General features: G+C 35.5%; 1 protein-coding gene across 10 annotated transcripts in view; it reads right to left on the bottom strand.

Annotated features, from left to right (window-relative positions):
* LOC120860242 (nuclear factor 1 B-type) overlaps positions 1–13,815 on the bottom strand; it is a 256,907-nt gene that overhangs the window by 102,535 nt on the left and 140,557 nt on the right. For all 10 annotated transcript variants that reach the window (XM_040236036.1, XM_040236039.1, XM_040236040.1 and 7 more), the window contains exon 3: positions 12,261–12,314. In XM_040236036.1, coding sequence (XP_040091970.1) covers positions 12,261–12,314 — 54 coding nt within the window. The remainder of the gene's footprint in view (positions 1–12,260; positions 12,315–13,815) is intronic.

Raw genomic sequence — 13,815 nt, 5'->3', positions numbered from 1 at the left:
GGGGTCTCGAAGAGTTAGACACGACCGAGTGACTTCCCTATCACTTTTCACTTTCATGCATTGGAGAAGGAAATGGCAACCCACTCCAGTATTCTTGCCTGGAGATTCGCAGGGACGGGGGAGCCTGGTGGGCTGCCATCTATGGGTCGCACAGAGTCGGACACGACTGAAATGAGTTAGCAGCAGGAGCAGCTATGTATGATGAAATAGTGCATTTCCCATCCCCATTAAAAAACAGCAACAACAACAACTTGATTCTGGTGGATACGATAAATGAGGATATAAGAATGAGCGTTTATGAACTTATAAACTGAGGAGTGAATGGACTATTATTAAAAAATCAGAGTAAATATTTCCCTTTCTTTGATCTTAAAAATAAATGATATTCTAATATAAAACATGCTCTGAAGTTATTTAGGACCTATGGTAAATTTCTACCATCATATGCAAATAGCAAAGATAAATGTGGCATTATTTCTGTAACTATTAAGAGAGTAATGTTTGTTCCAAATGCTAAATTTCAACAAAAACATTGTGAGAAGTCAAATATAGGCCCTAGGGACCCCTGTAGATGATAACTACAACTGCAGATGCTAGTTTTCTTGATAATTATTTGTTTGGTTTCATTAGTTTCATGACAACCCTTTGGCAACTTCAATCTCAGTATCAATAAAGTTGAGTAGGGGAGAGATAAACCTCAATAATTGTTTGATTTTAAAAAAATTTTTAATGCAAAACTAGCATATTATTATAGTCAATAGATACTACTGTGGACCAAAGGAAAAACCAAACAAGAAAAAATACCTTGAGACAAAAGAAACACACCAAACTTTATCGGCTGCAACAAAAGCAATTCCAAGAGGAAAACTAGTGTGACAAATATCTAACTCAAGAAATAAGGAAAATCTAAAATAAACTACCTAAATACATACCTCAAGGAACTAGAAAAAAACAACAAATGAAGCCCAAAGTTAGTAGAAGGAAGGAAAAAAACAAAGACTAGAACAGGTATAAATGAGTAGAAAGTAAAATGACAACAGAAAATACCAATGAAATTAAGAGCCAGTTCTTTAAAAGATCAACAAAATTGACAAACCTTTATCTAGACTGACCAAGAAAAAAAAGATACATGCCTTAAATAAATAAAGTCAGAAATGAAAGAAGAGAGATTACAACTGATACCACACAAATACAAAGTATCATAAGAGATTACAATGAACAATTATACCCTATGGAATGAACAACTTAGAAGAAATGGATAAATTCCTAGAAACATACAACTTACCAACAGTGAATCATGATGAAACAGAAATTCTGAACAGACCAATTACTAGTAAGGATATTTAATCAGTAATCCAAAACCTCTCAAAAAATAAAAGTTCAGGACTAGACCACTTCAGTGAAATTTTTTTGGATATGTATTTTATTGCTTAGAAATTTCCAACAGAGCAATCATTAAGTACCTTTGTCAGGAGATGTCTACAAGAATCTAGATTGGAAAATAAGGACAGGTAGAAGTGTCCTGCTCTTCCTGCAAATCCACACTGCTGCTGCTGCTGCTAAGTCGCTTCAGTCGTGTCCGACTCTGTGCAACCCCATAGATGGCAGCCCACCAGGTTCCCCCATCCCTGGGATTCTCCAGGCAAGAACACTGGAGTGGGTTGCCATTTCCTTCTCCAAATCCACACTACATTGGAACAAACAGCCAGCATTGAGGTACAAGGTGATGAGGTGCAAGACACAAGGTCTACCTAGCATCTGCCATGTGTGTGCAGACCTAGATAAACAGTAGAAAACTTTACAGATGTAGATTTCAAGCGCAACCCCAAATCACAAATGACTTTCTTTGGCAGTGCCGAACCAAGACACCAGAATAGAATCTGTAGAAAACCAAATCTATCATGATCTGCTATTCCCACCTGAATACAGTTAACCTACCAAGATTTCAAAAAAGAATCAATACAATCCTTCTCCAACTCTACCCAAAGATCAAAAGTATGTACAAACTCATGAGGTTAGTAATACCATGGTAACAAAAGTAGAAGATGTCATTACAACAACAAAAAAATTATACACCAATATCCCTAATGTACATAGATTAAAAAAACCCTTAACAAAATATTAGCAAAACAAACTCAATATCACATTAAAATTATACACCATGATCAAGTCAGATTAATTCAGGTGATACAAGGATCATTCAATAACCACAAATCAGTTAATGTGATATACTACATCACAAAAGGAAGGATAAAAATTATTCTGTCATCTCTATAGATGCAAAAAAAGTATGACAAAATTCAACATTGATTCATGATAAAAATTCTCAACAAAGTGCATACAGAGAAAATGTACCTCAACATAATAAAGGCCTTATATGATAATCCTGCAGCTAATATCATACTCAGTGGAAAAGCTGAAATTTTTTCCTCTAAGATTATGAACTAGACAAGGATCCCCACTGGCTCCAGTTTTATTCATCATAGTATGGGAAGTCCTTGCCAGAGCAATTAGAAAAAGAAGAAGAAGAAAAAAAGAAATAAAAGGCATCTAAAATGGAAAGGAAGAAGCAAAACTGGTATTATTTACAGATAGCATAAGATTTTATACTGAAAACCCTAAAACCCAATCAGAAAACTATAAGAAATAATAAATGGATTCAGTAAAGTTATAGGACATAAAACTAATACTCAAAAATTTGTGTCATTTCTATATATATTAATAATGACCAGAAAAATAAATTAAGAAATAAGAAAACAATCACATTTATAAATACATCAAAAAGAATAAAATATCTAGGAATAGATTTAACAGAAGAATTGAAAGAACTCTATACTGAAAATTAAAAACATTGATTAAACTGAAGAAGACACACATTAATGGCAAGATGCTCTGTGCTCAGGGATTATAATAATTAATGTAGTTAAAATGTCCACAACACCCAAAGCAACATATACATACAATGCCATCCCTAGCAAAATTTCAATGGCATTTTTCACAAAAATAGAACAAGCAATTATACAATTTCAGTGGAAGAAAAGAAATCCCAAATAGTCAAAGTAGTCTAGATAACAAAGAACAAAGCAAGAGGCATCTTACCCTGACTTAAAACTGTATTACAAAGCTATAGTAATTAAAAGAGTGTGGTATTGGCATAAGACAGACATAAGATTAGTGGAACAGAATAGAGAGCCCATAAATAAACCTAAACATATATGATCAATTAATTTTTAACAGTATGAAAAGGCAAAAAGATAGGACACTGAAAAATGAATTCCCTAGGTTGCTAGGTGCCCAATATGCTACTGGAAATAACTCCAGAAAGAATGAAGAGATGGAGCCAAAGCAACAAAAACACACAATTGTGGATGTGACTGATGATGGAAGTAAAGCCCAAGGCTGTCAAGAACAATACTGCATAGGAACCTGGAACGTTATGTCCATGAATCAAAGCAAATTGGAAGCGGTCAAACAGGAGATGGCAAGAGTGAACGTCGACATTCTAGGAATCAGCAAACTAAAATGGACTGGAATGGGTGAATTTAACTCAGATGACCATTATATCTACTACTGTGGGCAGGAATCCCTTAGAAGAAATGGAGTAGCCATCACAGTCAACAAAAGGAGTCCAAAATCCAGTACTCGGATGCAATCTCAAAAAACGACAGAATGATCTCTGTTCGTTTCCAAGGCAAACCATTCCATATCATATCACAGTAATCCAAGTCATTGCCCCAACCAGTAATGCTGAAATAAGCTGAAGTTGAATGGTTCTATGAAGACCTACAAGACCTTGTAGAACTAACACCCAAAAAAGATATCCTTTTCACTACAGGGGACTGGAATGCAAAAGTAGGAAGTCAAAAAATACCTGGAGTAATAGAAAAATGTGGCCTTGGATATTCCAATGAAGCAGGATGAAGCAGGGCAAAGGCTAATAGAGTTTTGCCAAATGAACGCACTGGTCATAGCACACACCCTCTCCCAACAATACAAGAGAAGACTCTACACATGGACATCATGAGATGGTCAACACCAAAATCACACTGATTATATTCTTTACAGTAAAGATGGAGAAGCTCTACACAGTCAGTAAAAACAAGACCAGGAACTGACTGTGGCTCAGATCATGAACTCCTCACTAACAAATTCAGACTGAAATGGAAGAAAGCAGGGAAAACAACTAGACCATTCAGGTATGACCTAAATCAAATCCCTTATGATTATATAGTGGAAGTGACAAATAGATTCAAGGGATTAGATCTGATAGAGTGCCTGAAGAAATGTGGACAGAGGTTCATGACATTGTACAGGAGACAGGGATCAAGACCATCCCCATGGAAAAGAAACACAGAAAAGTGAAATGGCTGTCTGGGGAGGCCTTGCAAACAGCTGTGAAAAGAAGAGAGGCGAAAAGTAAAGGAGAAAAGGAAAGATATAACCATCTGAATGCAGAGTTCCAAACAATAGCAAGGACAGATAAGAAAGGCTTCTTCAGTGATCAATGCAAAGAAATAGAGGAAAACAACAGAATAGGAAAGACTAGAGATCTCGTCAAGAAAATTAGAGATACCAAGGGAACATTTCATGCAAAGATGGGCTCAAAAAGGACAGAAATGGTATGGACCTAACAGAAGCAGAAGATATTAAGATGAGGTGGCAAGAATACACAGAACTGTACAAAAAAGATCTTCATGACCAAGATAATCACGATGGTGTGATCACTCACCTAGAGCCAGACATCCTGGAATGTGAAGTCAAGAGGGCCTTAGAAAGCACCACTACAAACAAAGCTAGTGGAGATGATGGAATTTCAGTTGAGCTATTTCAAATCCTGAAAGATGATGCTGTGAAAGTGCTGCACTCAATATGCCAGCAAATTTGGAAAACTCAGCAGTGGCCACAGGACTGGAAAAGGTCAGTTTTCATTCCGATCCCAATGAAAGGCAATGTCAAAGAAGGCTCAAATTACTGCACAATTGCACTCATCTCACACACTAGTAAAGTAATGCTCAAAATTCTCCAAGCCAGGCTTCAGCAATACATGAACCGTGTTTTCCAGAGCCGTGAATTTCCAGATGTTCAAGCTGGATTTAGGAAAGGCAGTGGAACCAGAGTTCAAATTGCCAGCATCCGTCAGATCATCAAAAATGCGAGAGAGTTCCAGAAAAATATCTACTTCTGCTTTATTGACTATGCAAAGCCTGTGTGGATCACAATAAACTGTGGAAAATTCTGAAAGAGATGGGAATACTGGACCACCTGACTTGACACCTGAGAAATCTGTATGCAGGTCAGGAAGCAACAGTTAGAACTGGACATGGAACAACAGACTGGTTCCAAATAGGAAAAGGAGTGCGTCAAGGCTGTATATTGTCACCCTGCTTATTTAACTTCTATGCAGAGTACATCATGAGAAACGCTGGGCTGGACGAAGCACAAGCTGGAATCAAGACTGCTGGGAGAAATATCAATAACCTCAGATATGCAGATGACACCACCCTTATGGCAGAAAATGAAGAAGAACTAAAGAGCCTCTTGATGAAAGTGAAAGAGAGTGACAAACTTGGCTTAAAGCTCAACATTCAGAAAACTAAGATCATGGCATCCGGTCCTATCAGTTCAGTTCAGTTCAGTTGCTCAGTCGTGTCTGACTCCTTGCGACCCCATGAATCACGGTACACCAGGCCTCCCTGTCTATCACCTACTCCCGGAGTTTAGTCAAACTCATGTCCATTGAGTCAGTGACGCCATCCAGCCATCTCATCCTCTGTCGTCCCCTTCTCCTCCTGCTCCCAATCCCTCCCATCATCAGGGTCTTTTCCAGTGAGTCAACACTCACATGAGATGGCCAAAGTATTGGAGTTTCAGCTTCAGCATCAGTCCTTCCAATGAACACCCAGGACTGGTCTCCTTTAGGATGGACTGGTTAGGTCTCCTTGCAGTCCAAGGGACTCTCAAGAGTCTTCTCCAACACCAGAGTTCAAAAGCATCAATTCTTCGGTGCTCAGCCTTCTTCACAGTCCAACTCTCACATCCATACATGACCACTGGTAAAACCATAGCCTTGTCTAGATGGACCTTCGTCGGCAAAGTAATATCTCTGCTTTTCAATATGCTATCTAGGTTGGTCATAACTTTCCTTCCAAGGAGTAAGCATCCGGTCCCATCATTTCATAGCAAATAGATGGGGAAGCAATGGAAACAGTGACAGATTTTATTTTGGGGTCTCCAAAATCACTGCAGATGGTGACTACAGCCATGAAATTAAAAGATGTTTGCTTCTTGGAAGAAAAGTTATCACCAACCTAGACAGCATATTAAAAAGCAGAGACATTACTCTGCCAACAAACGTCCATCTAGTCAAAGCTATGGTTTCTCCAGTAGTCACATATGGATGTGAGAGTTGGACCATAAAGAAAGCTGAGCACTGAAGAACTGATGCTTTTGAACTGTGGTGTTGGAAAAGATTCTTGAGAGTCTTTTGGACTAAAGGAGATCAAACCAGTCAATCCTAAAGGAAATGAGTCTTGAATATTCATTGGAAGGACTGATGCTGAAGCTCAAACTCCAATACTTTGGCCACCTGATGCAGAGGACTAACTCATTTGAAAAGACTCTAAAGCTCAGAAAGATTGAAGGTGGGAGAAGGGGATGAAAGAGGATGATATGGTTAGATGGCATCACCAACTCAATGGATATGAGTTTGAGTAAACTCCGGGAGCTGGTGATGGACAGAGAGGCCTGGCGTGCTGCAGTCCATGGGGTCACAAAGAGTCGGACACGACTGAGCTACTGAACTGAACAGAACTGAATTTTTAACAGAGGAGCCAAGAATATACAATGGGTAAAGGACAGTCTCTCTAATAAACAGTACTGGAAAATTTGGACAGCCAGATGCTAAAGAATGAAACTAGACCACTATCTGATTGTACTCAAAAATTAACTCAATGGATGAAAGTTCTGAATGTAAAACCTGAAACCATAAGACTTCTAGAATAAACACAGTAAACTCCTTGATGTTGACCCTGGTAGTGATTTTAAAATCTGACACCAAAAGCAACAACAAGAAAAGAAGAATAAACAAATGGGATGACATCAAACTAAAAAGCTCTGCAAAACAAAGGAAACCATCAACAGAATGAAAAGCAACCTACTGAGTGGGGAAAAGTATTTATAAAGAATATATCAGATAAGGGTATAATATCTAAAATACATAAAGACATCATACAACTCAATAGCAAAAGAATCAAAAAAGCTGATTTAAAATGGGCAAAAATCCTCAATAGATGTTTTCCAAAGGAGATATACACAGATACATAAAAATATGCTCTATATCATTAGTTACCAGGGAAGTGCAAAGCAAAACCACAATGAGATATCACCTTGAACTTGTTAGAAGGGCTCTTATTAAAAAGAGAAGACAAGTGTTGGAGAGGATATGGAGAAAAGGGTGGGAATGTAAATTGGGGCAGCCACTAAGGAAAAGAGAATGGAAGTCACTTAAAAAATTAAAAACAGAACTATGATATGATCCACTGATGCTACGTCTGAGAAAATGAAAACACAAATTAAAAAACCACACACTCCCATGTTCATTGCAGCGTTATTTACAATAGACAAGATACAAAAACAACCGAAGTGTCCATTGATGGGTAAATGAATAAAGAAATTGTGATATGTATGTGGTACACACATAGAATAGCATATTATTCAGCCATAAAAAGAACAAACTCCTGCCATTTGGGACAACATGGATGGACGTAAGGGCATTATGCTAAAATGAAATATGTTAGAAAAAGGCAAATACTGTATGATCTCTCAAATATAGAATTTATATAAACATAAAATACTGTGTTAAATGCAAGATAAGCACATTGCTAGTTAATAGATACACTTTATTTAACTTATTCAATTATTTATTTAGTTCCATTTTTATTCCAGAAAGGATATAAAATGACAAACTATTTGACATTTACCCAATATATGATCTTAATAGTTGCCAGAGATTTTGCCAAACTACATGCAAAAGCACCTCAGAAAACAATACAAGCATCTGACAAATTTTGCAGAAAAGAAAAGCAGGATAAGTCCATATCATTCTAGGTAAGAAAGCTCTGGTTAGTGATACTTAGAATGATTCATAAGCTCTCAGTACAGAATTTGCAAAAAGTGTCCTAGGATTCAATGTTTCCTTGTTATATTTCCAAGAGACAACTCCCCACAAACCTACACTCTTCCTGAACTCCAAATTGAGGCATCCACTTCTAGCTGACTGAGGGGCAAAATCCAACTTTGAGATTGTCTTGTTTTTCTTGGAAAGCAACTACCCCAGGACTGGGCAAGAGACTGAGATTGGGAACTCTAAAAGTTCATAGCCCAGGGAATATAGAGACACAAAATAATATAGCCCATCAAAGTTCATTTCAAAAGAATATAATCCAATCACACACCTTCTCAAAGTGAAAGTGGGGGTTTTAATCGTTCAAAATAAAGTTAGGTCTGTGTCTAAGTTCCTTACTTAAGGGTTTATTCTCTTTTGGTCCACAACAGTTGTTTCCTATAGTTGAGACAGGACTCTTGCAGTTCTATTGCTTAGAAGGGATTAATTTACTGTTCAAAAAGAAGCATCTAGATATAAACATATAACCTTTGACCCCAAAATAAATAAGAAAAATGTGACTCATACAAGAAATGAAGTAGTCTACTGTTTCTTAACCAAAATAATACTGTCATGTCCTTGGACAAAGTCAGACTTTTGGGGCACCTTATTCCAGAAAAGATTATGGTGCCCATCTCCACTATGTAACAAAGGATAAACACAAAACATTAAATCACAAAATATTAATAGTATAAAGAAATACAAAAAAAAAAAAAAGGAAATACTACTAAGACTATTGAGTATTTCTTTAGTTCCATTTTTATCCAGAAAGGATATAAGGTGACAAATTATTTGACATAAATAACATTAAATAACATATTATTTGTACTTTTAAATAATAAAAAATATTATTTTATTATTTAAAAAGAAACAGAAACAATCAAGATAAAACATCTCTATTTTTTCTCAATAAAAAACTATTTAAATGCATTTAAAAATAGTAAGTAACAAATATTCCTCCTCCCCCAAAATGTATAGCTTTTGTTCAAATACCTGTGACTAGTTTGCTTACTAAATACAAATCTGAAGAAGGCAACACTAAACACTAGTTTTAGTTTTAAAAACTAAAAGGTTATCTGTAGACTCCATACTACAGTATAAAGAGCTTCAGGGTCACGTTTCAGAAGTTCTTCTGAATCATCAAGTAAGTGTCTCCATGTCAGACATTCATGTCTGATGCTGGAGAAAATCCAAGCCAGAGGGACGCCCCATTTGTGGGAGACTCATGCACCTGTACTTATAGCAGGATTGGATGTGATTTCCACCTTCATATCAACAGAGGGAAACAGATTTCAAAGAGATATTGCCTTGAAAAGATCTTGAATTTTTGTCTCTTCCCAAGTTGTTATGCAATAAACATAGAAAGAAGAAGGTGGCAATGTCCAGAGGTTGCTCATTCCCAGTGGAAAACTAGCAGTGACAAGACAGTGCTCCCACTCAAGGCAATCTTTTTCAAAAGTTTACTTTCTCTTTGTTACAACAATACAAACAGCAAAGTGATCTGACTGTTTCATTGCATATGGTAGTAAATTGAATTTGTCCATAAAGATATGGACCCTTCTTCTTATACTAAATGTGAACTTCGGAGATTTCACACTTCAGCCAACGCCAGAAAGCAGCTGAACAGAGGCTCCTAGAGATAAATTATGCTCTAAAAATACCAAACAGGCTTATATTTATGAAAAGAGCTTATAATAATAATTTATCCCTATTGATTGCAAAACAATAATCTTAATAAGTTATGATTTTTTCACATTTCCAATTAGAAACTATTTAATATTCCTAATGGCTTGATTTATTTCAAGGTATTACAGAACAAACTCTTGCTTTTATCAAACAGAATTCCTTCATAATCTCTACTATTAGACCAAAATATAATGATACACAAAGCAAGTAAAAATGACGGACTGCTTCTGAATCATCAAAGAAAATTCTAATTTTACTCCACTTAATTTTGATATTTTATATGTTTTATTATATTTTATCTCTGAAAAAACTGGTAACCAATGTACAATTTACATGTACACAGTATTCAACTAATCATAGTATGCATTTCCTACAACATTCCAGTCTTAAGACATAGTTCTCAAAAGGTTGATTTCTAAGGAAAATTTAATAGGAAAAAAAAATAGAGATGTTTCATCTTGATTGTTTCTGTTAGTCATATTATATGGAAACAGATACATTAATAACTGTTACATTAAATGTAGTAAAGGAAGAATTTAAGCAAGCTTCTCAACAAATACTGAAAAATCAAATTCTGTCATTGCATAACTATTCTGAGATTATTCATTCAGCTCAAGCACAGAACATTTTTAAGCGAGCATGATTCTTTCTGTACATGTTCAGAAATGCATTTCAAACAATAACAGCTTTATTAATTTCAATCGAAGCTATCATTCAAATGCAAAGAACATATCCTTTGTTTAGTCTGACTTACAATACTTATCAACTCTTTTTCTAGTAAAGGTTTCCCTCCTTCCCAGTTCCTTGTAAAATGAGTAACGATGGTTTTAAAAAATGTTGGGATACAATTCACTTTTGGTTATCATGCTACACAGAGGAAATGTTAGTCAATTAAAAAGAAGAAATTTTAATAAAGTTGAAGACACTGCAAGCTGATAAGTTTTCTCAACTTTAGAAAATTTCTGACAAAGTTTAGTATATTCTAAATAATTCACCTTTGTGGTTTCATCCACACAGAAAATAAAGTAATCAATTTAACTGGAAATTACATTTAAATCCTTTCAGTTTTTGAATGTTTTGTTAGCAATTTGTAGTCATATTAAGTGATTTTGATGAAAGTAAAGAAAAATTAACTTAGTGTAATTTTAATCTATAACTAGAGATTTTTTATCTTTGAAGGATATCCTACTTTTGTCATATAATATGATCCTATACAATATAGAAGTTAATATGTTGGTGAAAAAATTTTTCCTAAGATAAAAATAAAGAACAAAATATAGGCAAGGAAGAATCCTGCCTTCAGTCTTTCAGGAAGAAAAAATGTATTGACTTTGCATCTTTACTTATGTATTTACTTGTTATATCTTTCTAATATCATTTTAAAGCAAGACTGTTCTGACACATTTTCTTGTAGTTTTGAGGATTTTTCAGGTATTTCAACCTCACATTAGCAAAGTATTATTATAGAAAGATCAAGCAATTAAGGACCTAAAACTGGGTCGACCTGTGGAAACTTTTATCATTACCTTTTATAAATCTGGGGTTTATTTTCAATGAAAAGACACATGAGATCCTTTTGGGACGTGGAGGGTATATGTGATTGATTTGATTTTTTTTTTTTTTTTGCTTTTGTTTTCGTTACGTTATTCTTAGAGCATTCTTTTACTAAAGTCAGAGGTACAATTAAAAATCTTATAAGATTAAAATTTTAGAAATTCTTTGCACTAGTTTTTACTTCATCAGAAAAGATACTACTCTTAAATCAACATCAAAATTCTATGTCTTCAAACTTAGGAAAAACAAAATCATAAAGACAGTATGATTTCTTATAAAAGCCAGTTTTAGATCTGAAACAACTTCTGAAAACCAAGAGAGTATTGGGCTTACATTACATGGAAGGAAAAGCCTGATTTTCATTATTTCCTGATTCTGGGAATTCTATTAAGAACCTTATGGAATAAAACTTATTTGCAAAAATTCCTCATGAAGACATCATCATCTACCATCAGAGCCTACCTTTTAAAGTAATGAGATTTGATAAATTATAATAAGAGTATGAAAATTTTTACTTTTTCTTGTGCATTTTAAAAGAAAGAAGGCTTTTTTGGCTTTTCAAACAGCAGTGCATTTTAGCACCTGAAGGGTACACAACTAACTATAAAATACACGCATATTCATTTTCAAAGAAACACCAACAAAAAGTAAAACATTAGTGATTAGGTACATACTGATGACGCCAGTGTGGAGGTATTTGCCACTGTGAAGAGTCTGAATAGAATCACATCTTGTCCCGATCATACCTGCCCTCCAGAACAAAATAGGCAGCTGACCAATTAAGGGGTGTTTATCTATACAGTGGTACCTTTGTTCTCCAACAATGTCAGATTGCAAACGTCCTGGAACACATATTTACCTGGAGGATTCTTGGCAGGATCATTGTGGCTTGGACTTCCTGATTGTCCAGAATCTGTAAAGAAATCACAGAAAATGTTTTCTTTTTAATTTGTTTTGAAAGAATTTCACAATCCTCAGAAGGACTTAAAAAAAAATTTTAAGGTAGAACAATGAAGTCAAGTGTTTAAATAAAGTATATTTTCCTAAGCCTGTCAGCAGCAATATTTTATTTATTAAACTACATGAAAATCTGTAGATACGTATATGTATATATATATATATTTCTTTGTCAAGAGGAAAAAAAATGTAGAGATCTATAATATTCATGGGGTAGGGAAAGGCTTTTTTAAAACAAAAGGTCTGGCGACAATGCCACTGAAGGGGATTTGAAGGCTGGGCCTGTCAGGAGCAATATGAAACAAATCAGACACATTTCCTAAAAACGCAATTTGACTGCAGTTAAACATGCTTTTTTAAAAAACCTGAAAGTGTTTTATCCAATGAGTAAAAATACACAGAAACTAGCGTCCATTTTTCCAGGATTTCACGTGCATACATACATATCCACTTCAATAATCCCCCAACCTACTGGATCCAGGCCCAGATTTGACTGCATCCCATAATAGCAATCGATTTGCAAACACCAAGAAAAGCATAAATTACTAGGTAGAAACCAACATGGCTTTGTGGAGAGTAAATTGTTGGATCAATTTAATTTCCATCTGTGATAGACAGACAGACTCAGCAGATAAGGAGAAAGAGATCAATGCGGAACATCTGAATTTCCTATCGCATGTTATTCCTCATCAATGATACAGAAAGGAACATGGCAGCTACAGTACTGTTAGGAAACATGCCTTCCTAACTAATCTGACACTGTTGTGTTTGGCTCACTCCTCTTTCCTCTACGTCCCCTCTGCACTTATCTGTGTCATTCGTGCCATATTATTATACACTTACTTGGAAGTTGCTTTGTAATCTTCTTTTATTGGTTCTAGCATTTAGTTTTGTCTCCCCAACTAAATTGCATGCTCCTAAGCAGAGGCAGAGATTCTGTCTACTTCTTTTGTGTCCTCCTCAATGTGCTGTTCACGGCTGTGAATGCACTGGGCTAGATGGCTCAGATTCAGCAAGCTTTCTTTGCTTGCCTAGGAAAGGCAATTTTGAACTTGATAGTGAATTTCAACAAATGTGACAGGTGGCCACAGACAAAAGTCTCTTTCCCCAAACCTGGCCATTACACCTAAGACAGGGATCCAGTCTTATTTAAGCAGAAACATCTTATGCTGGTGTTTTTCAGCAGGGCTACTCTGCTCTTCCATTGAAGTTATTAACATACTGCAATTGCTGCTTCTACTATTAAATGCAAGGACATTCTTTTGACTTTCTTTCGTATAAAACTTGGTTATTTATTTCTGCCCTTTACCTCATGCCTGCTAACTAGATTTAATGCTGAAATCAGAACTGTTCCCCTTCTTCCCATATCCTTGCTTTTTTTCTTTTTCTTCTCCCTCCTTTTTTTTTTTTTGCCCTAGAACACTTTTTATAAAATCTTCGTAAATATATTTAATGAT

Source organism: Oryx dammah, unplaced genomic scaffold, assembly GCF_014754425.2.
Source record: "Oryx dammah isolate SB20612 unplaced genomic scaffold, SCBI_Odam_1.1 HiC_scaffold_11050, whole genome shotgun sequence".
Taxonomy (NCBI): Eukaryota; Metazoa; Chordata; class Mammalia; order Artiodactyla; family Bovidae; genus Oryx; species Oryx dammah.
The sequence above is the reverse complement of the archived record's forward strand: the minus strand, read 5'-3'. Positions and strand labels throughout refer to the sequence as shown.